Consider the following 25,587-nt stretch of genomic DNA (forward strand, 5'->3'; position numbering starts at 1 on the left):
GACACTAGGCACGAGGCAAGTTGCTTCGGTAAGAAATGAGATTGCAGTTTAAGATTTTCAATTTGGTGTGTCCATAAAATTACTTTGAATAATCCACACCTTAAGACAGCAGGCATAAACATCAACAAAGAGAACATTCAGCGATTTGATTGTACACGTAATTGTAGACTTAGTCAGTTGTTTTTATAGTCTGTTCGTCTTTGTTGCTGGTCATGTGACTGACAATGGCAGCATTTTCAAGTTGATAATAAAAGGCAGCTCAGTAAAATTTTTACAAAGGGTAGACAAATTGTCTCCAATCTTGCTTTGCTCATTGTTTGGTTGTGTTTCTGTGATCACACTAGATTTAGCAGTAATGGCAATTACCTTGACATCTTCCATGTAATCCAATAGATCAATCATTTCTTGAAATGTCTTGTACATAGATGTTGCCACCCGTAGCCTCTCTCGACGATCCGCCAATGAATCAAGAAGTTTGTTCCACATACGAAGTATGTGATCATGTCTATGAATGCACACAATGCTAAGCAAATTAACTATAGGCATGACTTCAATAATGGCAAAGCCACACATTGACTTAACATAGTCACTTAAAAACAAACATCAATTATGTCCTACAACCAGTGCTGCTGCCAATTAACCATCCACAACCTCTGCTACATGCATACTAAAAACTTTCTTGTTCACCCATCAAGGCATGAGACATTACAAGCTGGCTTCCTCACTTAGTGGTGACAGAGCTAGGGGGATTGGAAAGTTGCAGCCATCCAACTTTGAGGACAACCATTATTCTTTTCTTCATGAAGCAATGTCTTATGGCTTGCTTATTTGATGTAGCAAACGAAAAGGTTTATGGAAACACCTGGGTAAGATTTTGTGCATTCTCTTATAAAGATGAAACGGATCTTGACAGCCAGTTTCTGTAACAGAAGTTGATGTATAGGCAAGAGGCTCAATTCCAAGTAACTCTGGCGACAACCATTCAAACAATTTAACAATACGTGAAGCCCTTAATTGACAAAATCAAAAAGGGACTGTTGTCAAGAGTACTTGCATGCACAGGCACATGCAGCACACATCCACGCAGGCACCTCAAGGTGTGTGCGTATGCCTGCGTGTGTGCACTTGCGTCCATGTGTGCTGCATGTGTCTGTGCATCATGAAAGGTGTGTGTGTGTGTGTGTGTGTGTGTGTGTGTGTGTGTGTGTGTGTGTGTGTGTGTGTGTGTGTGTGTGTGTGCCTGCGTGCTGCATGCGTCTATGCATTTAAGTACTCTTGTCAACAGTCTCTGTTTGATTACACGCATGCACACACGCACGCACGCACGCATACACACAAACACACACACACACACACACACACACACGCATGCACGCACACATGCACACACACACATGCATGCACACATGCACGCATGCATGCACGCACGCATGCACACACACACACACACACACACACACACACACACACACACACACACACACACACACACACACACACACACACACACACACACACACACACTGCTGTCCATGACTATGATAATGCAGCTTTATCAACTCCTGTGCCAATGAAACCCAAGAATCATTGATAAATGGTATTGATTTCGTTAATTCCTGATCTCCTTCCTTTGGGATGGGGTCTCATGATCGTTCTAGGAAGAAGCATCAGTAACTTCCAACCTCCATTGTAACCCCGATCCTTGCTAATATTTGACAATAGAACAGAACAGCACTCTTGAACAATGCTCTGAGACAATGTGGCATGTGCTGAAGTGTCCTTGGTGGCAAAAACTGTAGAATTTTGTCAACAGACAATGAATCAATCAGCTCCCACACCCAAAGTTACATCCAGAGATGAGATTCCGTCGTCATCAGCTGACACTGTATTGAAGATTGTGGGTGTGAACAATACCTTTTGATTGAAAAAAAGCAGATGAGTACAGGTAGCACAGTGTTGATGCAGACAAAGAAACCACATCAGGTATCTCAGACATTGTACCAACCTGTTCTCCCTCATGAAATCACCCAGACAATCAATGCAACAGTGAGACAGCCAAAGATGCACAAGTACTCGACGCAAAGGGCCATCAAAACATCAACCAGATACGGGACACGGAATGTTTGCCATCAAGAAGAATATCAAGACCAAAGCAACGAAGAAGGCTGCCAAGCTCAAACGCAGAACACCCCAAAGGGGTCCCTAACAGATGACAGTGACAGTGCAGAGGTTAGCGGCCAAAGCCAAAACGCTATCGCACGAAAGGATCTCCTTCTCAATATGCCTTAAGATAAACTAGCTTCTTCAATAGTTTAGTAACCACAAAGTTACATACAACAATACAGAGACAGACAGATGGGCAGACAGCCAGAAACAATTAGACAGACAAACAAGCAGCCGGACAAAACAACAAAATAAAGGCATATACCTTTCTCTGATGGCCAGGTAGCTGTGGTAGTTTGCATCCGTCAGCTCTCGTGCCAGTTCACCAAGAGACGTTACTCTCTCTTCATATGACTAACATACAAACTAGCATTCACATTTCAAAACACCAAATTAAAATGTTGTACAAATGTAACTGCCAGTGCACTACACCATTACATAAAGAGATATTGACGAATAAATCTGTCAATATATTAGAGAGTAACTCATTTTAAGAATGCATTACCCAATACATCAATCTGTCACACCTTGATGTCAGTCTCTATTGCCTCATGCTTTTGAGTGGCTGCCTCAACAGCTGTCAAATCATCTCCAAAGTCATCAACAGCAATCAATCGTTGGTTCTCTGTCAACCATGCTTCTCTCATAGCAACCTTCCGATGAAATCGCGTCACAAGTTGTTCTTGTCTTTCTAAACGCATTGTTTCATGACGAATTGCCAGCTCTCTCGAGTGCTCTGCATGCTCAAGTCTAGCCCAAGTCTACAACAAAGACTTTTATCATATCAATGAGAAACCAAACCTCCACATAATCTAGTCCTGATTTGTATGAGTCACAAGATAATGTCATTGTAAACATGTTCAGTCATAAAATTCAATGAGTATTTTGCCAAACGTTGTCGTCTGTAACCCGTACTATCACTGACAGTCCAAATGACCTATGCTGCTCTAATGCTTCTTCACATAAGAAAAAATTTCACATTAGAAAAAAATTGACACTAAAGCCAGAACAAATGATATCATGTAGTTCTTGTACATGCTGTTGTCATTCCCATATATCATATGCCAGAAGAGATTGTAAACGTATTGTTATAGTAACAAAAGATATAAAACAGAAAATGTAGCAATAGTGAACTGGTTACACCAACTTCACAGATTATTCACTCATGTGATTACAGCATAACATCTTACAGACTAGTTAATACTTAAATGCTCAAGTAACTAGAGTTGAAATGCACCTCAACTGCTCTCAAATTCAACATTTGTACTGTAACTAGTCCACAAATGACACCTGATACACAAATGACATCTGATACAAATGGGCGTCTAAACAACTAATGGGCATGCATGCAAGTGGTGTGTGTGTGTGTGTGTGTGTGTGTGTGTGTGTGTGTGTGTGTGTGTGCACTTGTGCATGTGTGCGTGTTTCCGTGCATGCATGCATGCGTGCGGGTGGTGTGTGTGTGTGTACAGCTGCCGTCGCAGTTGGTGCTCCTGCAAGAATCTGGCCAGGCTCCAGGAGATTGCTCAGCACGGCCCATAACTCCCACGTAGTGCACAGGAACCCAGCCAACTGGCTGGGGCGTAACATTAATGAACGGCAGCTCCTTATCCATTTACCATTTTTTCATCTTGTGTGTGTCTGTGTGTGTGCGTGTGTGTGTGTGTGTGTGTGTGTGTGTGTGTGTGTGTGTGTGTGTGTGTGTGTGTGTCTGTGTGTGTGTGTGTGTGTGTGTGTGTGTGTGTGTGTGTGTCTGTGTGTGTCTGTGTGTGTCTGTGTGTGTGTGTGTGTGTGTGTGTGTGTGTGTGTGTGTGTGTGTGTGTGTGTGTGTGTGTGTGTGTGTGTGTGTGTGTGTGTGTGTCGCATGCACAAGCCTCTATCTCTGTGTGTATGTATTTGTCTATCCCTATGTCTGTCTGTTCTCTGTGTTTCACCCATCTAACTGCCAGCCCGATTGTTTCCTTCTTGCACACACCTTGTTGATGTCTGCAATCATTTTTCCTTCCGGAGGAACATAAGTTCTTTGATTGTTAGCTCGAAGTTTTGTTTGTATGTCAAATAGCATGACCTCAAGGTTTCCCTTCTCAACAAACCTAAAATATATAAATAGAATTATGAAATTAGCTATAAACCCAAAATACAACACAAAACAAACAAATCAAACACACACAAAACACACGTGTCACACTAACACATGCACAAGGCAACAAAATTAAGTCAGCACAAAGAATTCACATACAGCAAACAGACATGTACAGATACACATATCACATACAGTAGATACTAGGCAGCAAGCAAAATCTAACAGTTGCTGCTGGTTAATGAAACTGTGTGTCCTCAAGTCTAACACCATCTTTCCTCATTTAGTACCTCGTTTACACGAGCACACATAGCGAGCCGAGCCACATCAGCCCGTGCCAGCCCAGCATTCTAGCCCGTGCTTGCACGACACACCCTGTAGGCTTTTTAAAGGGTAACTGCAACGTAAAAATAAAATATTCTCTTATGTTGGAAATTGATAGTTCTAGTGGCACACATGAGGTAAAATATTTTTATATTTTAAGTTATTTAGTCTTCGCTGAGGAATAGCAGGTCAAAAGTTGCTTCCAGTTCTTCAAGTTCCGGTAACGAGCGTGGTATAGTGTACACATCACAGAGGACAGACTCCACGCTAGCGTGTATTGTAAACAAAGGAATTTGTGGCAGAAAAGAATGGTTCGGTGTTGCATGGCTGCAGGATGCACCAATTCGCGCAAGTCATACGCAAGAGTATTTTGATTTCTGAAGATCCCAAGCTAAGAAATAGTGGGAATCGCAAATATGGAGGACAAATGCAAAGACGATTGTGTTGTCCGGGCGACTACCACTGAGTACAACACGTCCTACTATCCTGAGTGGACAGAAGTCTGTAGTAGCCACTTGTAGCCTGATTGCTTCAAGACACGTACAGCCAGGTCTATTCAAGAACTTGGTCTGAGTTGTAGGAGAGCAAAATTGAGGTCTATGGCTTTACAACAGTAATATCGAGAAATGCGTAGAACATATACAGTCCGCGTAAAAACTATTGACACATTTCCGGTTTACTTGGACTATTCTTGGAAAGTTTTCTATTTTTGCTATTTATTAAGAAACTGCACCAAATTTTTCTCAAACAGCTGAAAAACAGTAACAAAAGTTATTCCATGGTATGCGCATCTGCTTAGAGAACTTTTCCATCATGAAACAAGTCATGAAAGACAACGCCGCAATATTGTTTCTTTACCGCTCCAGCACTAGGAAGCCATCTAAGATCTGCCAACTTGTTCGTTCTACTGTTTACTGAACTCTCCAAGCCTGGACTCTGGAGAGGGAAATCAACGCAGAGCTTCCTGTGGAAGACCAAAATACTAGCTGAAAACCATCGAACAGCTTCAATTAGTGAACATGACGCAACAAGGAACAATAAATCTGCAAACAAACTTGCACATCAGCTTGCAGCGCAGGAAGTTGTCGTCATGCAGTTCTTCCACCAGCAGAAGAGAACTTCATGACGCAAGTATCGCTACACAATGCCTAGGAATTAAAATTCTGCTGCCAGTGAAGCTTGAAAAACGAGACTATGGGCGTCACGGTTTCTCGAGTCTTTTAATATCCGACTGAATTTAGTGACTGAATTTAACACAGATACTATATTTAACATCGACTGAATTTAACACGACACATGTGCGGCTCGTTTTTCAGCATGCTCTGTGTTTACACGATGTACTTGACCCGAGCCACCCAGGCTGGCCGGCGCTGGCCCGGCTAGAAATACCAAGCCGATCTGGCATAGCTTGCAGAGTTCCACACAGGGCAAAAGGGTTTTATCGCATGTGGCAACCAAGTAAAATTAATTAGTCGCCAGCTCCAACACCCTAACAACCTTGAAGACCCAGAACAGACCACAGCGCATTCGAATGCCTTAGAATCCCATGCAGAGTAGCTGAGCATGGCTGTGCATTTAATGTTAAACATGCAATTTACTGTCTGCCTCCACTATACCGGAATGGAATGGAGTAGAGCATACGCAGGATAAATTGATTTCGAGATAACGTCTGCAGGGAACCGTCTTGCACTGGGTTTGACGATCTTACAAGGAAGGAATGGCATGACAATAAGCCAACAGACAATCAAGCAAGAGGCACAAAACAATTCGAAAGCTACTGTACAGCACATGCATGATGCAACACAGCAGCGCATTCTGAGGCTTGTGTAAGTGGGTAATTGAGAGGAAATTGGAATGTAATCAACTGCTGGAAATACCTGAAGTGTTCTCCTAGTTCTGTAAACTAAACTCATTCACTGCAGCAGGAAAATAGTAGCAGTAGGATTTTTGCTGCTGAGCATCAAATGCAGCAAAACAAAGATGGCTTTATTTGCCAGAAAACGGCTATGATACACTAGGGACGGAGACTAGTAGTAGTGGCAGCATTATCAAATGCATAGTACATGCAGCCATTACCTCACTAGTGTAAATTTGATCACAAATTGCCTTGTTAATTGACTCCTATAATACATTCTTCAATTATCTCCCAAGCCACAGGAAGTGTCCGTTTCCAAGATACAAGTGACAGACTGCAGTAAGATGTCAGATTCCAGTGAGCAGGTGTCTCTGGCCTTAACCACATGCCATATTGCCAGATTCGTAATTCCTAGCTGTTCTGGAAGAACTGGAAAGCCCAGGCCAACTGGCGACCAAACAAGAGTAGACTAGGTCACCTCTGGCGACTTACAAGCATCCAGTTACTCACCCTACCGCAAAAAAATGGTCACTAATGCGACCAATTTGGTCACAAATTTGGTCACAACATGGAGCCCTGGCTCAGCATGGCTCAGTAGGTGTTTACACCTACCATAGAAACCGAGCCAGCATCGCCTGGCCAGCTTACAAAGTGCTTGTGTAAACAGAGTAAGAGCCACCCTTAATTAAGAAGTTTGCTCAATCTCTGTTCAAATGCAAAAGATAGAGCCAAGCAAAAACTATTAACTAGTTGTACGGTATCTGTAGGCGCCTCGCATTCGTGAGTAACACGTGCACGTCCAACAGAGTTTTCAGGCCTTCTACTGAAACGCCGAATCCTAGCTAGACAATATGTATTTGTAGAAACCCTAGCTGTCATGGAAGTAAACATGCAACGTTAACTTCCTAGTAGTTTAGATTACCTACATATAGGCCTGGTATAGGTAGTCGTCGTTTTGCGATCGCAAGACAATCGAAATGTACAGTCTAGGTATGCACTCAGTTCCATTGTAACGACAGTGGTATGGTATTTACTGACATAGAATTGATATCGGCAAACATTGACTATCAACAGTGTTAGATGCAGCACAGTGTAGTAAAGGATTGATCATACTGTAGTACGAGATGTGTGAATAGTTGACTGTAGGTGGCATTCAACTCCTGAAGGTGTTTCTTGGTTGTCAAGTACACACAATCCCTAGCTACAATACAAAAGGATGGGGAAACGGAACTTCATGAAGCATTTTCTTCGTCGTGTTGTTACTTGCACAAATCGTTCTTAGACTCATCTGTAGTCGAACACGGAAACGATTTTTTAAGGTAGGTCCTATCATGAAACGTGGTCTTGGGAAGGAGAAATAAATTTAAGATTTGTGTGCATGCACGAACGCACACACACACACACACACATGCATGCACACACGCACATACACGCACACACGCACGCATGCACTCATGCACGCACGCATGCACTCATGCACGCACGCACGTGCGCACACACACACACACACACACACACACACACACACACACACACACACAAAGCTCAATGGAGAGCCATATAGGACCACGCTCATTTCTGTTGTGCGACCCGGATTAGCAGCCTCGCTATGCTCGGCAATAATGCAAACGTAAATGAGAATCAATATTGTTGATACTACTCTTGTATTCACACAATTAACCCACAGTATGTCCTAATTTACTAATGAATGAGTGCTACTACTACAAGAACATTACATTACATGGTGAAAACTGAAATAACTAAGTCTGGTGATGCTTAAATAAACCAATCAGACTGAAAAAAAGACCAATAAACAGCTGAATACACCAATGCGTAACACTTGTACTAATAAACTTACTTTGGTGGTTTCTCCTGTGTTCTGTAAGTGTTAAATGAAGCAAGCGTACCCTGCATGCCTGGCAAAGAGTTAGGAAACGATCTATCATCTAGTTCCTTGATCTTTGCCTCAATCCACTGCAAAAGCTCCGAAGTCAAACGTTCATACTGCTGACAACTTCGCTCATTGTCCATGGCTTGACCAATAACCTATACAACACAACATTTCCATTCACAACTCACAACAAAAACTGCCACTAATTTATTGGGCAAATCTTAAGCTTGCTAATATTATGCATTTTCAATTAATTACTTAAAATATGTCTCGGTGCACATGCACAAAGAAGGTATACAGTAGTGTGTGTGGTGTGGTGTGTGGACTGTGTGTGGTGTGGTGTGCATGTGTGTGTGTGTGTGTGTGTGTGTGTGTGTGTGTGTGTGTGTGTGTGTGTGTGTGTGTGTGTGTGTGTGTGTGTGTGTGTGTGTGTGTGTGGTGCTGTAGCTCAAACGGTGAAAGAGTGCATTTAGAGAATGAAACATCCGGGACCTTGCAGTGTTACAGGTTCAAGTCACAGTGATGGCGAGCTATGATATAATTTCCTTAAGCAAGAAACACACAATGGCTTCTCTCAACTCAGGAGTATAAATGAGTACACTGACGGGTGGACATGACCACTGGCTTGGCAGTAATATCATGCAAGTAACATCATGCAGCAGACGAGTACTTGTGGGCCTTGGTGTCCAGAGCTGCGCCATTGTCAGTGCACCTGGATGACTCCGGCCAAGCTCCAGGTGGATTATAGCGCTGGCCCTAAGCCTCCACGTAACGCATGGAGGCCTTATCTCCGCAACTGACCCTAAGGTCAATGTCAAATGACGTGGAGGGCTTGACATTTGTCCTTATTTGTCCATTCGTGTGTGTGTGTGTGTGTGTGTGTGTGTGTGTGTGTGTGTGTGTGTGTGTGTGTGTGCGCGCGTGCATGCGTGCAAGCATGTGTTGTATGTATTGTGTGTGTGTGTGTGTGTGTGTGTGTGTGTGTGTGTGTGTGTGTGTGTGTTATTGTTGTTGTTGTTGTTGCTTCATCTACCTGCACAGTACATGTTAACTACAAAAAAGAGCTTCTAGTGTAAGAAGTGATACTGTCGTGGGTTTTACGTCATAGAATTGCAAGGAGCACTTCACCGATGCACACAATTAGACTCCGCCCTCGGCCGCTAATCATTTCTGGTCACACATCAAGTTGGGAAGTGTTTGGCACTATCTCTGAGCAAAGTTGAGAGCTGAGCATTATGATAAGGCTAAAAACAAATCGTAAGAGACTGTTTTCCAAAAATAACTCCAATAAGTCTAGGTTTCGTTTCACTGCTTCGTGTAGACTTCAGTATTGGCTTAGCCGGAACTAAAATGTGCTTTTGCATCACTGAATCACCTTCGATCTTTACTTAATGTACAGCGAAAAGCACACATACGGCAATGGTTAGGCTGTAGAACAAAGGTATTTGGTATCACGTGATTATGCGCAGCTACGCACACTTCCGGTGAAACGCAAATGAGTGTGTTTTCACATCACGCAAGCAATTTTGTACTGTACTATGGCCTCTTTCCATGGAAAGAAACACGGAGGAAAGCACAAAAGACTGAGCAATGCAAGTCGTTCAAGATGATCCATGTGGAGTCTACTATGAACAACTGAGTCACTTGGGAACTGTAACTTGTTTTCTTGCACTGTCAGATTCGCCTGAAGCGTCTATCATGTACGCTACTAGCTGGCCTTGGAAAGCAAGACCAGAACAATACCCCGCACAGCAAGCGTTGGGTCCGCAGTACAAGGCCTTAACGTATGTTAACATCTACTGTGCATGCGTCAAATGGTGAAGTGTTCCTCTAAGCTTCATTCTTGAGTTCTGTGATTTCACAATCCATCTGTTATTAGTGCTGTATGCACTTGCATGGTAGATTCAAAAGACAAAGATGGGCTTCTTCGAGTAAGAAATGATGTTTTAAAGTATGAATCACGAGAGGATTTCTTAAGTTATCGGCGATTTCTTGATACACATGCGCAGTACTATATGATATTTTAGCTGCACTGCATCTTTGTCATACTGAACATTTAATGCTCAGTTGATTCCACACCAAGACATTGGCACCCCAGTGCTTTCATCACCATTGTCTCTAACAGCGCAAACTCCAAGATGGTAACAAATCAGTACTGTAGTTGTCACGAACAAGAAACTAAAATCAGGAGACATCTAGTTATTCCAAACCACACTCCCTAAATTATTGTCCACTGGATTGGAAACACTACATGACTACAAGACTATATGAAACTTGTTTCTATTGTTTTTATGCAATCCCTACATCTCTCCCCATTTTCATAGAAAATGTTTTAATTCTAGTCTAACTCATTTTTATTCTAGTACAAAGCACTAGACTTTATAGATAAACGTAAAAATGATCCTGAGCCTGTCATTCTGATACTCTAACTGTAGAACTAATCATAGTTTAGAGACTGAAGTAGAGAGACTGAGTATATGATATAAGCATTAGATAAACGTGTCACTGTCAAACTTTCTTCCAACTGCCCTTCTCCTATCCCAAATGACGCTACATACTATGGTATTGTGTTCAATTTGATCCAATTTAGGCATTCAATTATCCGAAGTTCTGTCATAGTACCAAGTCATGCAGACTGCACAGTGCAAAAGCGAAGGGCAGTGCAAGGCATCAAAAGCTTCGTAGACACGTACATTTGTGTATGAGGCTACAAAGCCTGGTTCACTCGCAACAGCTCAAACCGGCATGGAAACATGGGACACGAAGATTAGCGCAAAGTGAAAGTGTTATATATTTACAAAACAATGCAACACAACACAACACAACACGTGCGCGCGTGCGCGCACACACACACACTTACAAATAAGCTAACTTCAAGATTAAATTACAAATTGTTGCATAGAGCCAGCTGATGAATGGTGATATTTCACAGCTGCCAAACCGCAGACTATGTAAGTTATTTAGTTCTTCATGCAATTGTACAGCGGTATACACAACGAATAATTAAGTGACTAAGTCAGATAATGGAAGGCCTGAATCGGATAATTGAATGATTCGGATAATTGAATGCAGATAATTGATTGACTGAATTGGATAATTAAATGTCATATCCGGATAATTGAACACAATCTACTATAGTAACAAAAGTAATCAAGTGAGGTCATAATATATTAAACTATAGCGAATTAACTATACGATAATTGCAGCAGATTTCGAGAGTCTGTCTGTAGTAGAGTAAATTAAAAGTTAGTGTATTCTTGAGTTACTAAACCAGCTAGAAACAAAACTGCTATCTTGAGTATGTGGCAGCAAGGATGCAAATAGAATTAATACACTAAAACGTATGATGTTCATGGTCTTGTCCGCCACTCCAAGCCATCATTTTCTGCGGTTAAAGGAACACTTCACCAATTGACGCATGAGCAGTAGACGTTAACATATGTTAAAGCCTTGGACTGCGGACCGAACGCTTGCTGTGTTGCACGGCACATGCAGCAAGTGCAATAAACGATGAAAGAGCAAGAAATATGATATTGCTCTGGAACAAAGGTTATAACGGACATAGTTACTGGCAAGTCGCATCTACCCAATGAGTGTTCGAGTAGACTTCCATGTAGTGGTTTAGCGACAATTTCAACTATTTGGTCAGAGATGGTTTACTTTTGTAAGCTGTACTTGACTGACTGGGGCTTGTTAGCTTGTTGTGAAGTTTGTGGTTTGCATAAAATGGCGTGCATGTTTGCATAGAGGTGTTGAAATCAGGATGCACCGTGAGCGTGCAATAACTGTGTGAGCGGGCAATAACTGGAAAGTGTGCAATAGCTGCAGAATGTGTGCAATAACTAAACTATGCAGGCAGTTGGTCAAATACAGGTATTATCGCACCGCCTACAAGAATGCTCATTGGGTTTAAGGACCACGTGTTGGTAACTAAGTCACTCAGTCGTTCATCTATTATAGACTCCACACGGATCATCTTAAACGACTTGCAATCGCTTGGTTTTTCGTGCTTTCCTCCTGTTTCTTTCTATGAAAGAAGGCAATAATATAGTATAAACTTGCTTGTGTGAAGCAAAAACACGGAAACGTCCATTACTGGGCATAATAACGTGATACGAAGTGCCTTCGTGCTACAGCCACACCATCACCGTATGTGTGCTTTTGATTAAAGGTGAGTCAGTGATGTGAAAGCACGTTTTACTTTCACCTAAGCAAATATCAAGTCTACACAAAGCTGTGAGACTAAACCTACACTTCTTGCCATTATTTGGAAAACCACCTCCTACGTTTTAGTTTTCTAACCTTAAAGGGGCAGCCCACGGAAAACAACTTAGGCTTAAAAATAGGTCTTGACGAGAAAATCCTAATGACCCTAGTTTCACATCCAAATTTGCCTCTGTTGTAGAAATAAAATGATTGCTTTTCATAGACCTTGAAAACCAGGTTTCAAAGTCAACAATAAGGAGTGTTTCACGTGACGTAAGAAGAACCGTTTACTGCTAAGTGGTAATTATTTAACCACTTCAACTCATCTACAACAAGATTGAAGGACCTTACGAGGGTGCACTGTAAGGACAAGAATTCTGGAAGTTTGCCCTGATCCCACCATAAATGCTTAAATTCTTGGATCAACTGGTTTGCGACACATTCATGGCCATTGTCTTCACAGAAAGAAAGCAAATGTGAGAAGTAGTGGCGGGTTTGATGAGGCATATAGTAGTTAATATTACTAATTAGTCCTAACTTTATATCGCAAACTAGCTTCTAAGGTTTAAAGCATAGCACTTCTTGTAGTATTCAAAATTAGTACATGCAAGAATTCAGTTTGTCTAAATTCTTAGTCTATATATTTCAAATTGAAAATAGATAGTCTAGGTGCTGTTCTTACTAAAATTAAAGGCAGCAACACATTTAAATATAATTAATTATTGATACAATTAATCACAAATTCTAATACCAAAAATATTGGGCTTTTCTTAATTGGCTAATTAATTAAGCAGCTTCTGCACGTTAATGAGGGGCAACCTAATATTTTCCCAGGCTACCAACACATGGGCACATGGTAGCCCATGGACAATTAACAGGTGTATCGATTTGACGAACACTGACCTAGTTTGTAGTCGCACGTTCTTCTGCTTGCAATACACATCCTACTTTACTTACGCTAGTAGTCCATTGCGTTGGGCACATGGGTTGGGCGTAAGAACAAAGATCGATAGCATAGCTGATCTCATCCGTGCATTGTTTCTAGTGACGCTTGGTAAAGATGGAGCTCTCACCCTTATGTACGAGCCAGAAAGATAAATAAGCTAGTCTGACTCTAGCGAGGACAGTCAAGAATACAAACGGATGTCTGGTACACGTACACTTCCCACACTTACCACTAAACGCTTCTCATTAGTTTGGGCAAAAGACACACCTTTTATTGACTTTGATACTAGTGATGTCATTTATTGCAGAAAGCAATCATTCTTAGTTCAACAATGGAAGTAAATATAAAAGTAAAACTAACGCCATCAAATTCTCTCATCAAAAAGCTATTTTAAAGCCTAGGTTGTTCTTCCGTGGGACTGCCCCTTTAACATAATGCTCAGCTATCAAGTTTGCTCTAACATAGCGCCAAACTTCCCAACTTGATGTGTGACTAGCAGCCAAGGGTGGAGTCAAGAGTTGGGTAAAGTGCTCCTTTAAATAGACATCCAAAAAAAAAGAATAACAGCAAATTTTTCAAGGCCATAAAATTTACTTTCTTTTTAACTCTAAATACTTCGAAGTGACAAATATCAAAACATTATCACTTGAAAAAAATTGTGGCTGTAGGAATGTGAGATCAACAAAAATACTAAAGTATGTTGTACCCACACCCTCATATTGACTAAAACGGTAACAACACTGCTTGTCAGGCATAATGTCATCTAATACTAAATAACTTACTGTAGACCTCTGAAACCAGTCATATACAGTAGATGCTTATCGGACCTCTCACATATCCGACCATGTTCACAAAGCAGAAATGACATCACATGCCTGTTTACGCAAGCCCAGTGACAATGTGCAGTGATAGCAACACAAGATACAAAGGCTTCTAGGATTAGTTTGATGACTTTAGTTTACATATAGTACACGTATTATGCACTCATTTATCACTAGCATACTGTACATGTGTCAGAGTTCAGACAATGTACATACTCGGACTAAAACAAGTGGACTGGAAATTCGAGGTATGGTGAAACTCTGATGCTCTGATTCTCCATTCTTTTCACTTATCCGACCCTTATTCGTCTGCGGCTTGCCCAGAAGAGGTCAAATAAGCGAGGTTCTACTGTACAAACAACTCAATTTCTTATAAAAGTAGCATACTTACACATGCATAATCTAACGTTGATTATTTTACAACAACAAATACCTTTGCGATTCTCCGACCTCCAATACTCTCAGACTTCATCTTGGAAAAGTAGTGATAATATGTTGCAACATATGTGATGACTGACTTCTCATCAGGAAAGTCAACATCAACATCTGCAAATGACAAACGTGTAAATCTTCTTACTCCGTAGCTTAGTAGAGTGCAAGAGATATATTTAAGGATTGTCACCTTCAGCATCTAAAAGCCTTGCAAGTCCAAGGTCTCTCTCAGCAACATCAAATGCATTGTTTAGATTGATTTTGTGTTGTGTCTTCTCCAAGCCTTCATAGTAGATTAGATCAGGCCTGGAAAATTTTGACACAAATTCAGTGCAGCTTTATGTCTATTTACTACTCTGTCTATCATTTTCATGCCATTTCTATCACACATTATTTGTTTGTGTACACATCTGTCCATCTGCATACCTGAGTGCCTAACTGATGACTACTTGTCTGTTTATCCATTTCTGAGTGCCTGCTGTACTACACTTCAATCAGACTTTACCTATGAATCCAATTTCTGTAATTTCCTTTCGCTTAGAACACATTAATTAAAGGACGGCAGACCCAGATAGCCTTAAGCCTAGTTCACAATCTGATACTGACACTCAGCTGAGCATGAAACTTCAAAAACGGAGCCTCGACAAAGGCGGCATCCTTTGATGTTGATGCTGACACTGACACTGGAATATGATTCATTTCTATTGTTGGTGTTGACATTGACATTGGCGTCCATATTGTGAACCAGGCTTTAGACTCCACAATGCATTGCACTCATCCTTGATGTTCATTATGGAATTCGAGTTTCTCAATAACCTTTATTACAAAAAAATGAAGAAGCACTACAGTGCAAACCTTCCGCGTGCCATACCTATGCCCCATGAATAATTAGTCAGCCAATTAGAAGAGTGTGAGAAGAAGACTGGGACACATCGAGTGGCGAAATACATTGTAAGCATATTGCAATGAACTTTCTTACTCATTTACCAGCAGTAGACACATCTCATTCAAGCACAGCACATATTGGTTGCATTTATTAGATATCGCTCTGATTCCTGTGCAGCTCTAGCCTCGCCCCAGAGACGCTGTGTGGATTACAGCCTCGAATGCGCTGCCATCACCACTACGTCTGGTTCGGTACCGCCTTCCTGGGCGGAAGTAAGTATGTAATCAAATTCTTCAGCGTGTGTCATACTAATGACATTAGCTAGGAACTGAGCTTTCGAATATTGAGATTTTAAATCGCTGTCAAGCGTTGGTAAGAGATTACAGCTACCTTATGGAGCGTAGCGGTGGAATGGCAGCTCAGAAATTGCACATATAGTGCATCATACGTCTTTGAACACGTACGCAGGTTCCCAGTTAAAGCTACAGTAGGCCTTTACTGCAATGCATTGAACTGCTGCCTACCTACTGCATGCTAATTAGCAAAGATCCCACGCTACAGTCATTTCCTGTTCTCTATTACGCCGACAAAGTACACTTGTAACTGACACTAATCATGTCCCTACTAGAAAACTGCAGATTCTTTGCTATTAGTGAGACCTACATGTCTACTGTAGCTAATGCAACCATGGGAGCATGGACATCGACAGGATTCAATCTTGTGTTTGCGTTGTACTCTCGTTTCACAACGGAAACTGGATATATACGTTCTCGATTTGTTTGATATCCAAAGCTACCGCAGGCAGTCTAGAGCGGTAGATATCTGGAAGGGCTTAAAAACAAGACGATGCGTGCATACTGATCTGGTCGTTAGTGAAACCAAATCTCTGTGTCATTGGAGCACACAGTCTCACTTGCTACGAAGACGAACTTATAGCAGTTAGGAAACTGTACTTATACACTATCTGTGCTTTAATCTCTAAAAGTTTGACTGCTTTAGTTTCTTTATTTCTTGCTGATATTAATTAAAATGTAATATTAATTTAATTGATGATGTCATCCCACTACGCCTTAAAAAATTCTAGAGACAACTCTAAACAGGAGACCCATTTGTTGTGCACAAAGTATAGTATCATGTGTTGTGCTAAGCTAGTTACTGTCTAACCACAGTAATAAGAACCAATGAATGACAACTGCTGGCTTGAGCATCTGTTATCAGGCTGGCTGGCTGGCTGGCTCCGTGTATTTGTTTATTTGCCAACTACATGTCTATCTACCTTTGTCAGCCTGTCTCTCTCTCTCTCTCTCTCTCTCTCTCTCTCTCTCTCTCTCTCTCTCTCTCTCTCTCTCTCTCTCTCTCTCTCTCTCTCTCTCTCTCTCTCTCTCTCTCTCTCTCTCTCTGTTTATATCACAGTGTTTGCCCATTTGTGTCTAAGAAAAGAATTTATTCTGAAAGATTTAGTTTTCAAAACTAGTAAATCTTAAAACACTGAATGTCAGCTGAGTCAGTCAAATATCATCATACCTGTGATAGTGAATGATAGCATTGAATGCCAAGCCATCTCTCCAGCTGGTTGAGAAATTGGTCACATGGACATTGTTGTATCTGCGAGTTAGAAGATTTTGCAACAAGAAGATGACTGCCATAACTGCCACGCTCTAACCCTGCTGTTCTTCGTTGGCACCAAAGTAACAAAGCATCCTTAGCTGATTTTACTGCTTGTGACTCTCCTTCTTCCTCCACTGAAATGTCCTGAATCTACATCCAAGAATAAATTTACACTATGACTACAACACATGAAAAATCTAATCTCACAAACATTCCAATAAACTGCATGCTTCCAATAAATAGCATAGTCTAATGTACTGAGAAATACATTCTTCCACACAATAGTCAAACACATTGAGAAATAGATTCCTTCAATAGAACAGTCCAATCTACTGAGATTCTCTCAAGAGAGGCAGGGGAAATAGATTTACAAGCAGGGGTGCTTTGTGGTAATCACAGAATTAGACAAATGTGTTCCCCTCACCAAGAATCTAGCACCCCTGCCCATGAATCAACCCTCCTGTATTTACTGAACTGCACAGTAAACATCATATGTACACAGGTCCAACCACAAAATCACAACCTCTAATCTGCTGTTTCACACTAATAGCAACATCATTATATTCGTTGCCCCCCTCACAGCTAACTTGCAGTCACTCCCCAATGTTAGACATCCATAAAGTCTTAGTAAAGATACTTGCCTTGACCAAATAGCAACTTGACCTCATTTACGTAATCGACTGTTACAGTGCAGCCACTCAAGTAAGCATGAGGACACTTACACAATTTACATACTGTTGATATTGTATCAAACCTCAATTCTTATCCTTCCAGTCATCCAGAAGACAGCTTTGAACAGTACTTTAAATAGTTCTTTAACCCTTCGCCGACCACCTATTACCGTCCGCACGCCTACGTATGCCTACGTAGTTGGGCGTGCTACGTTATCTCCGCCTCTTTTTAGTACCCGGCTTACTGTCGACCGTTTTCCCGAAACGGATCCTTTCTTTCCACTTTCAAAATATAGCTTAAACGAATGGCTAATAAATTCTCTTTCGAATGAGCCTACTTTCAACCGTCTACGTTCTATCAATCACCAGATATTGCAAGTTCCGTTTACGTCACACCTGACCAACTTCCGGTCAGGTGACTTTGTGGTTCAATATTCATCCTCTTCAGCTTTGTTAGCCAATCAAAATATTTTTAGCCGTTAGACACACCCTTTGGGCGTGTCTATACATACGGGCAAGATTTTAGCGGCGCATGCGGCTTCGTCACAATTTTTGCCGAGACGCTGCATGGCGGTCTGATAGTCCTTGTTCTTCGATAGAATTTCGCCTACAATTTGGAGGCGAAAACAACATACTCAAACGTTTCTTACGTGTGTTTCGTGTCGAACGCATCATTTGACGCCGATACGACGCCAAACGAGTGAGATATTCCGTTGGAAGAAACAGCGATGACGCGCGGCGCTGTAAGTACATCATTTTTATGTCTAAACGTCTCATTTTTTTGCGATATCTTTTTAGTATGCGTTTCAGTAGCTGTGTTATAAGTTTGGCCTATAGTCGTTGCTGATAATTTGAGTTATGCCCATAGTAACGGCATATTTTCTGTTGCTATGGCTAAGTGCCCGTATGTTTTGGTTAGAAAATGATGTCTAGAACAATTGTTAAAACCGTTTTCTAATATTCCATATGTTTATTAGCTATTCAGACAACGATGCAACGCACAAGAAAGAAGATCTTTTCGATGATGAAGACATCAGCGATTCAATTAGTGCAGCTTAGACAAGAAGTTGACATGAACGTATCAAAACTATCATCAATAGCTATGAGATTTGTATGATTCGAAAGCGCAATTAACAGGCTTTTCAAATCTGTATGTATTGCAATTTTCGCTTCTATAATGTGGGTACAATTGCGAATAATAGGTAATGGATTGTAGGTTACGTGCGCGCGTTACCCAATTAGTACATTCTTGGTGATATGTGTTCGCGTCAGAAGTTCAGGTGATATTTACACCTACTGGCCAAAAGCCCAAGGGTTAATGCATCAAAAGTACATTTCTCTATTGTAAGAATGTTTCTGCTAGATATCTAGTCAGCAAATAGAAATCATAACCCATTATCCAAAACCTTTGAAACAAATTTACACCTATTCCACCCTACTTTTTTTGTCACCAATTACTCCAATTGAAAACACCTGCTCCAGGGTTCTAGCCATGTATGCTAAGGCGTAGCCACTACGCCTTCAGAACTGCACTATGCCTTCAACATACCCGCTATGCTTTCAGAGCTGACAGCCATGCTTCCAACATACTGGCTACGCTTGTAGTAGGTACTGTGTACATCAAACATGCACACACGTGCACTCTATCTCCAGGGGCACGTTCAATTGACCTCTTCCAGAACTGGAAGGCAGGGGGAAAATGGAAGAGGCATTCGATTGACAGTCTTCCTCTTCCAAGAGACTCTTCCAGCCCATGGCTGAAAGTCATGTCGTGCCAATCAAGATTTTTCAAATACAAACGATCAGGGTCTCCCTCCAGTGATGTCATGCCTTGCAAAACTTCTTCGTCTTCTTTACAGAGTCACTTTGACTGGCGACTAAAGTACCATTGAACTTATCGAAGGCAAGGCTATTTTTCAAGAGCAACTTGTTTTTGCGTGCGAGTTCCCCTTTAATTAAAATATACTAGTTCTACAGTATCCGTAGGCGCCTTGTGTTCGTGAGTAACACTTTCAACGGAGCTTTCAGACCGTCTAATGAAACGCTGAGTCCTAGCTAGACAATAGGTATTTTTGTTTCAACATGCAAACTTCCTAGTAGTTTAGATTACGTTTACAGGCCTGGTATAGGTAGTTGTCGTTTTGCGATCGTGATCAAGACAATTGAAATGTACAGTCTAGGTATGCACTCAGTTCCGTTGTAACGATAGTGGTATGGTATTTACTGACATAAAAATTGATATCAGCAAACATTTACTGTAAGTATAGTACGTGTGAATAGTTGACTGTAGGTGGCATTCAACTCCTGAAGGTGTTTCTTGGTTGTCACCTACACACAATCTCTAACTACAATACAAAAGGATGGGGCGATGGAAGTTCAGGAAGCGTTTTCTGCGTCATTTGGTCACTTGCATGAATCGTTCTTAGACTCATCTGTAGTCGGACATGAAAACAGTTATTTAAAGTAGGTCCTATCATGAAACGTGGTCATGGGGAGGAGAAATTTGAGATTTGTGATTACATATATATATATATATATATATATATATATATATATATATATATATATATATATATACCAAAAACTCGATGGAGACCCATATAGGACTACACCCATTTCTGTTGTGCGACCCGGATTAGAAGCCTCGCTACGCTCGACAACAACATAATAACATGGTAAAACAAACACACAATACATAACTCAGCTGACAAAAACCCCCAAACTGACAAATTTATGCATTTTGTAAATGTATTTTCACTTTCCATCTAATTCACATATCACATATCACCCCAATAAGTGTTGATACTATCATAGAAATAAGGATCCCGTAGCGTTTTCTAAAGACAGAGAAAGCTTTTTGTGTTTCTATAATTATAAATTGCGTAAAATTCATTCAGAGTAAATGCACATTAGCTAACCCCTGCACACCTTGATTTTCATGCAGTTAGCTTGACTAAATGACTTTGCTATCCAACAACAAACTCCATTAGACTTACAAAGACAAAAGCTGCAAGTTGCTATCTATCACAAGTGTTGTTCTCAACTATTTTGGGGCAAACCAAATCGACTGCTACACTGGCAAAAGCCGTACTAGCTAGTAGTTTTACTGTAGTTTGTACCATGATTGGCTCTATAAAAATGTTACACTGTAGTATTAAGATGTATGTCCAATGAATAACTCCACACAAACCTGAAATCTAAGAATGATAGTCCAGATAAGGCCGAGAGTGAGTCTAGGGTTGCCATCCACAATATCATGCCCAGCAATGTTCTCCAATGTCACCTAAACAAAGAAATACAAAAAAAACATTTCAGTCCTCTGACCATTGTTTTATACTAATGCTCTCTTGAGGTCAGTGATGGCATTAATCAATAGGATTGTCTACAACTTGGCTATAAACTTACATTTTTCTTTTTCAAAAACATGAGTGCCTTGTCTGTGTTTTCCATCTTGTGGATCCTCATATTACCACGAGTCGGTTTTGGCTATACAGAAATCACACTCAAAACCAAAGCTATTTCACACATACCAACATAAAAAGACCAAAGTAAAGCAAACAAAATCATGTGACACATACCACAAAACAGGAACAGAATGAAATAGTTGAATGCTAAAGCGTAATGTGGTAAAGATTCATTTCCAATACAGTAATCTGTTCATTGAGAAATAAATGCATACCTCCAATACAATAATCAATACTTTAGACGACCAATATTCATCATGCCACATTTTCAGCAAAGTCACCCGAGTCCCTTCACCAAAAAATTTCAACAGCATCTCTGCACATCACTACTACACTGCCACTAAGTCATTTCCTTTCAATATATTTTACCTCAAACTGTTTGAAATTCAAAAAAACATCTTCATAGCCTCAAAAACCCAGTGTAATGTCTACTTTTGCATTATGCACGTCCTAACAAGATTACTAACAGAAGATCATCATTCATCCTGAGTCACAAACACTAAAGATGATCCCAACAGTAAAGTAATTGGCAAGGAACTACACATATTGCTAAAAAATTGACAGGTTGAAGCATTAAAAGAATTAATGGCAATGTCCGCAAATAACACAATCTAAAGGAGAATCTATTAATTCTCTGAGAGAAACAGAACTGATGACTCGACAGTTTAGCTTCTAACAGTCTTAAAAATACAGATAGGTAGACCTGAACGGAATCTGATGACTCAACTGCTGAAACACGAATCGCTTTAAATAGGTGGTGTGCATGCGCATGCAAATCACGTGTACTTGTCGGTCAGTGCACGTACCGGCCATTCAATTTTTCAATTTTTAGTTTGGTTAAATATTAAAAAGTACATCGTGCATTTCAATTTTTGGACCAATTTTTAACTAAAAATTAAAAATTACAAAATTGAAAATTGAGTTACTACATATACCAAAATCGCAAATGCAAAATTAAAATGACAGCTGCACTTTCCGGCCAAGTATATTCTATTAGTATTCAGCAACAACACATAGACGTGATAAAGCAATTGATTGTTGGCACTGTCTTCTTCAAGGTGTACACTCTACGTGACAATTGACAGACAAACAGCTCAAATAGCTATCACCTACTGCTGATGAAATAACAGTTAATAACTATGCAGTAACCATCTATATGATTCTCTAGCTAGGGAAGCAAATTCTTGTTCAGTTGATGTCGCGTAATTCGTCGACTAGAGACTTTCGCTGGAGGCATTGGTTGTAACAGACTTGCGGGTGTGTGCAAAGCAATTAGGGTTGTGGCACAAGTGCACATAGTAGCAAGCTATCAAAAGATAATAATTAGCACATGATGAACATGGAGAGAATTTCTGTTGAATAAATCGAGTGCCTTGTTCTTGTTGATTAATTAATTGTTATATAATTACACCTATGGTCAGATCCACCATTGTCTTCAGCAACAATACCTGTACTGTATCGGGGAGATGGTTATCTGAGTTCTGAGTTACACAGTTCAATTATCACTGTTGTGCACTTATTGTGTTCAGTAATTTGTGCTAAACAAGCTAATCGGCTTAGCGCTTCATTAAGGTAAGTGCAGGTGAACTGTGCTATGCTTAATTAATTAATTAAGTTAAACTTGTGCCACAATTCTAGTCTCTTTGGCACAAGTTCAGGTACACCTTTTCTATACCTGCAAGTGTGTTACAAACTGAATCCCTCTACTAGCTAGCACAAGTGTGTACAATCAACAAATTAGACGCCACATCAGCTGAACAAAAAATTCGCTTCCCTATAGAATCCTAGATCATTACTGCTAACCTCCATTTATCAGCCTGTTACTTGGAATTATCACCTAGAGTGTACACCTAAAAGGAGACATTGCCAACAATCAAATTGCTTTATCACGTCTAGATGTTGTCACTGAAGGCTGGATAGAATATACTTGGCTGGAAAGTGCAGCTGTCGTTTCAATTTTGTATTTTTGATTTTCTTATATGTAGTAACTCAATTTTCAATTTTGTAATTTTTAATTTTTGGATAAAAATTGGTTCAAACATTAAAATGCACGATGTACTTTTCAATTTTTAACCAAACTAAAAATTAAAATTTAATGGCTGGAAAGTGCACTGACCCTTGTCAAACCTGTCAATCTGTACTCTGCACGTGCAAGCTAAACTTAGTATAAGTTTTTGAGTTCTGCTACATTAACAGTTCTTGACTTGTGGCATAAAAGTCATCACACTACGGCACAGCCTTTGGTAGTATGGTCATGTTCCACAGGTAGTTGCAATGGATATAGAAGGTTGATACGTTGAGAGATGACCTTGTGAGATGGAAGGCGTACGTACTTTAGCAGAACGAACATTACCATCTTCTCCCACAATAATCTCTTCAATTCTTCCCATGATCCAAGTACCCCACAGAGTGTCCTGTTCTTTAATAACAACTACCTCGCCTTCTTGAGGCAGTGAGCCAAATGCAGACCCAACCCCTTTGTGTCTCAACGGCAATGTTTCCCTTAAACTCAGTAAATACTCCTTATGCCACTGATCCCAAAAAGTGTCAAGTCATTTCTGGTCTTGACTCCATTTTCTTTCCCATACATAGGAAGTGTCCCTATTAGGCTGATATTCCAAATCATTCATATCTTCAATAGTAGGTAATTTCTTCACTAACCTTTCAATCATAAAGGTACAGTGGCTTGCAGAATCCAACAGAAGGCGTGACATAGCAGATTGCTACAACTAGCGACCATGCTGTTTCAAGTAAAACATTTTCACCAATAGCTAAATTTTGAGTAGTATTTCATAGTTCTCGCTAAAGATTTTTGGGAGGATTGCGGGATGGGCAGGTCCAAAACGCATGCATCTCTATCTTTACAGTCGGACCTGTGCAATGGAGCCGATCTCAAGTGGGGTAGATTTTGCATTGTAGCTATTGAGTGTAACATACGTTCACGTGATCTGGCAAGAACCTCAACTTCGATTGCCAGTAAGCCCTTCTTAGCGATGATCATAGATTGCCAATGCGCAAGTTTCATAGATGAAACTACAACAAGTCTGTCTAGTCAGGCGTTGATTGACGTGGACCACTGCTGTTGCTTTGCATGAAGCCATGACTAGACTAGAGTAGATTCTAGGTGCCACTTCCTGGACAAAAGGTGTGCTTTCCGGATCAAAAGCAGCGCATCCAGTACTGCAATCAACACTTGTGGGTACGTTTGGAATGTGGCTATCATCCTGTGTTGTTTTGTAAGAGCCTAGATTTGTGGCTATTGTCACCTATACTAAGTAATACTAGAATTTTAAAACTTTCTCTGAAAAAATAGATGTAGGAATTGTATTACTTAGTGATATATATGTAGAGAGATGCAACTTTTAATACAACTGCTTTAATTCATCACCAGCTAACAAACAGTAATAATCTATTACCAGTTTCTCTCCAGACAATGTTTCCAACAGTTTCATCAACATTCTACCATCTCTCAAGTCAGTGTAAAGATCTTCAATCCGAGCAGTCATTTTTGCCAGATGTGAGTTAACCCACTTGGTAAATGTCTTTTTCTGTACAGCTTCACGTTCATCTGATAAAAAGAAAAAGAACATCAAAAAATAAATATGTTCTAGCTAGAAATTTTTGCCAAATAGCATTAATGACATTATATTTCGTGATATGCCAACACATTTTCATGCCATCATATTTTAATATCATAGTATCATAAATAACTATAAACAGGCAGTCACTATAGTAATAAAGGCTGTCTGCATGAAAGAGTATGTTGAGAAATCAATTGAAATACCAACAGTGTTTTCAACTAGCACGCTATGTTGACATCAGCAACAAGATTACAGGGTTTCTCAAGACCAATAGTAAGTCAAGCTGTAGAAGCATCAGTTGGCCATGCTATTGTAAGTTGCTACCATCAAGATTCAGACATAGATAATCTATTCAGAGAGAGGACAGTATACTTAGTTAAATATCCAAACACAATATGACCAATACCTAAAAGAACTGCTTTGTTTTCATGTCTATGGCTGTCCAACAGTAAAACCACTTCATTCTTCACTGCAACAGTAAATGAGTATGAAAGAGTTATGGCTAAACCTCTTGTGACCAGACAAATACGTAATTGCACACGTTCCTGGCATTTACAGTACAGTGAAACTTGTACGCACTTCTTTTTTCCTTTGAAACAATTTCGTTGCATTTAGAAAAGTTCAAAATATGGTAGAACCTCAGTAACAAAAATCCGAAC

At 40.4% G+C, this 25,587-nt stretch overlaps 1 protein-coding gene across 1 annotated transcript; it reads right to left on the bottom strand.

Annotated features, from left to right (window-relative positions):
* LOC134198155 (spectrin beta chain-like) lies at positions 1-24,916 on the bottom strand. Its single transcript, XM_062667492.1, has 12 exons — positions 24,764-24,916; positions 21,289-21,369; positions 21,074-21,166; positions 17,268-17,362; positions 17,129-17,209; positions 14,909-15,024; positions 14,720-14,832; positions 8,281-8,468; positions 4,139-4,256; positions 2,691-2,924; positions 2,429-2,517; positions 1-505 (listed from the first exon to the last, which is right to left on the bottom strand). The coding sequence occupies exons 1-12, from the start codon at positions 24,851-24,853 to the stop codon at positions 211-213; spliced, it is 1,593 nt and encodes a 530-aa protein (XP_062523476.1). The 5' UTR covers positions 24,854-24,916; the 3' UTR covers positions 1-210.
* Positions 24,917-25,587: the final 671 nt, after the last annotated feature.

The sequence above is a fragment of the Corticium candelabrum genome, chromosome 2, assembly GCF_963422355.1.
Source record: "Corticium candelabrum chromosome 2, ooCorCand1.1, whole genome shotgun sequence".
In the NCBI taxonomy this organism is placed as follows: domain Eukaryota; kingdom Metazoa; phylum Porifera; class Homoscleromorpha; order Homosclerophorida; family Plakinidae; genus Corticium; species Corticium candelabrum.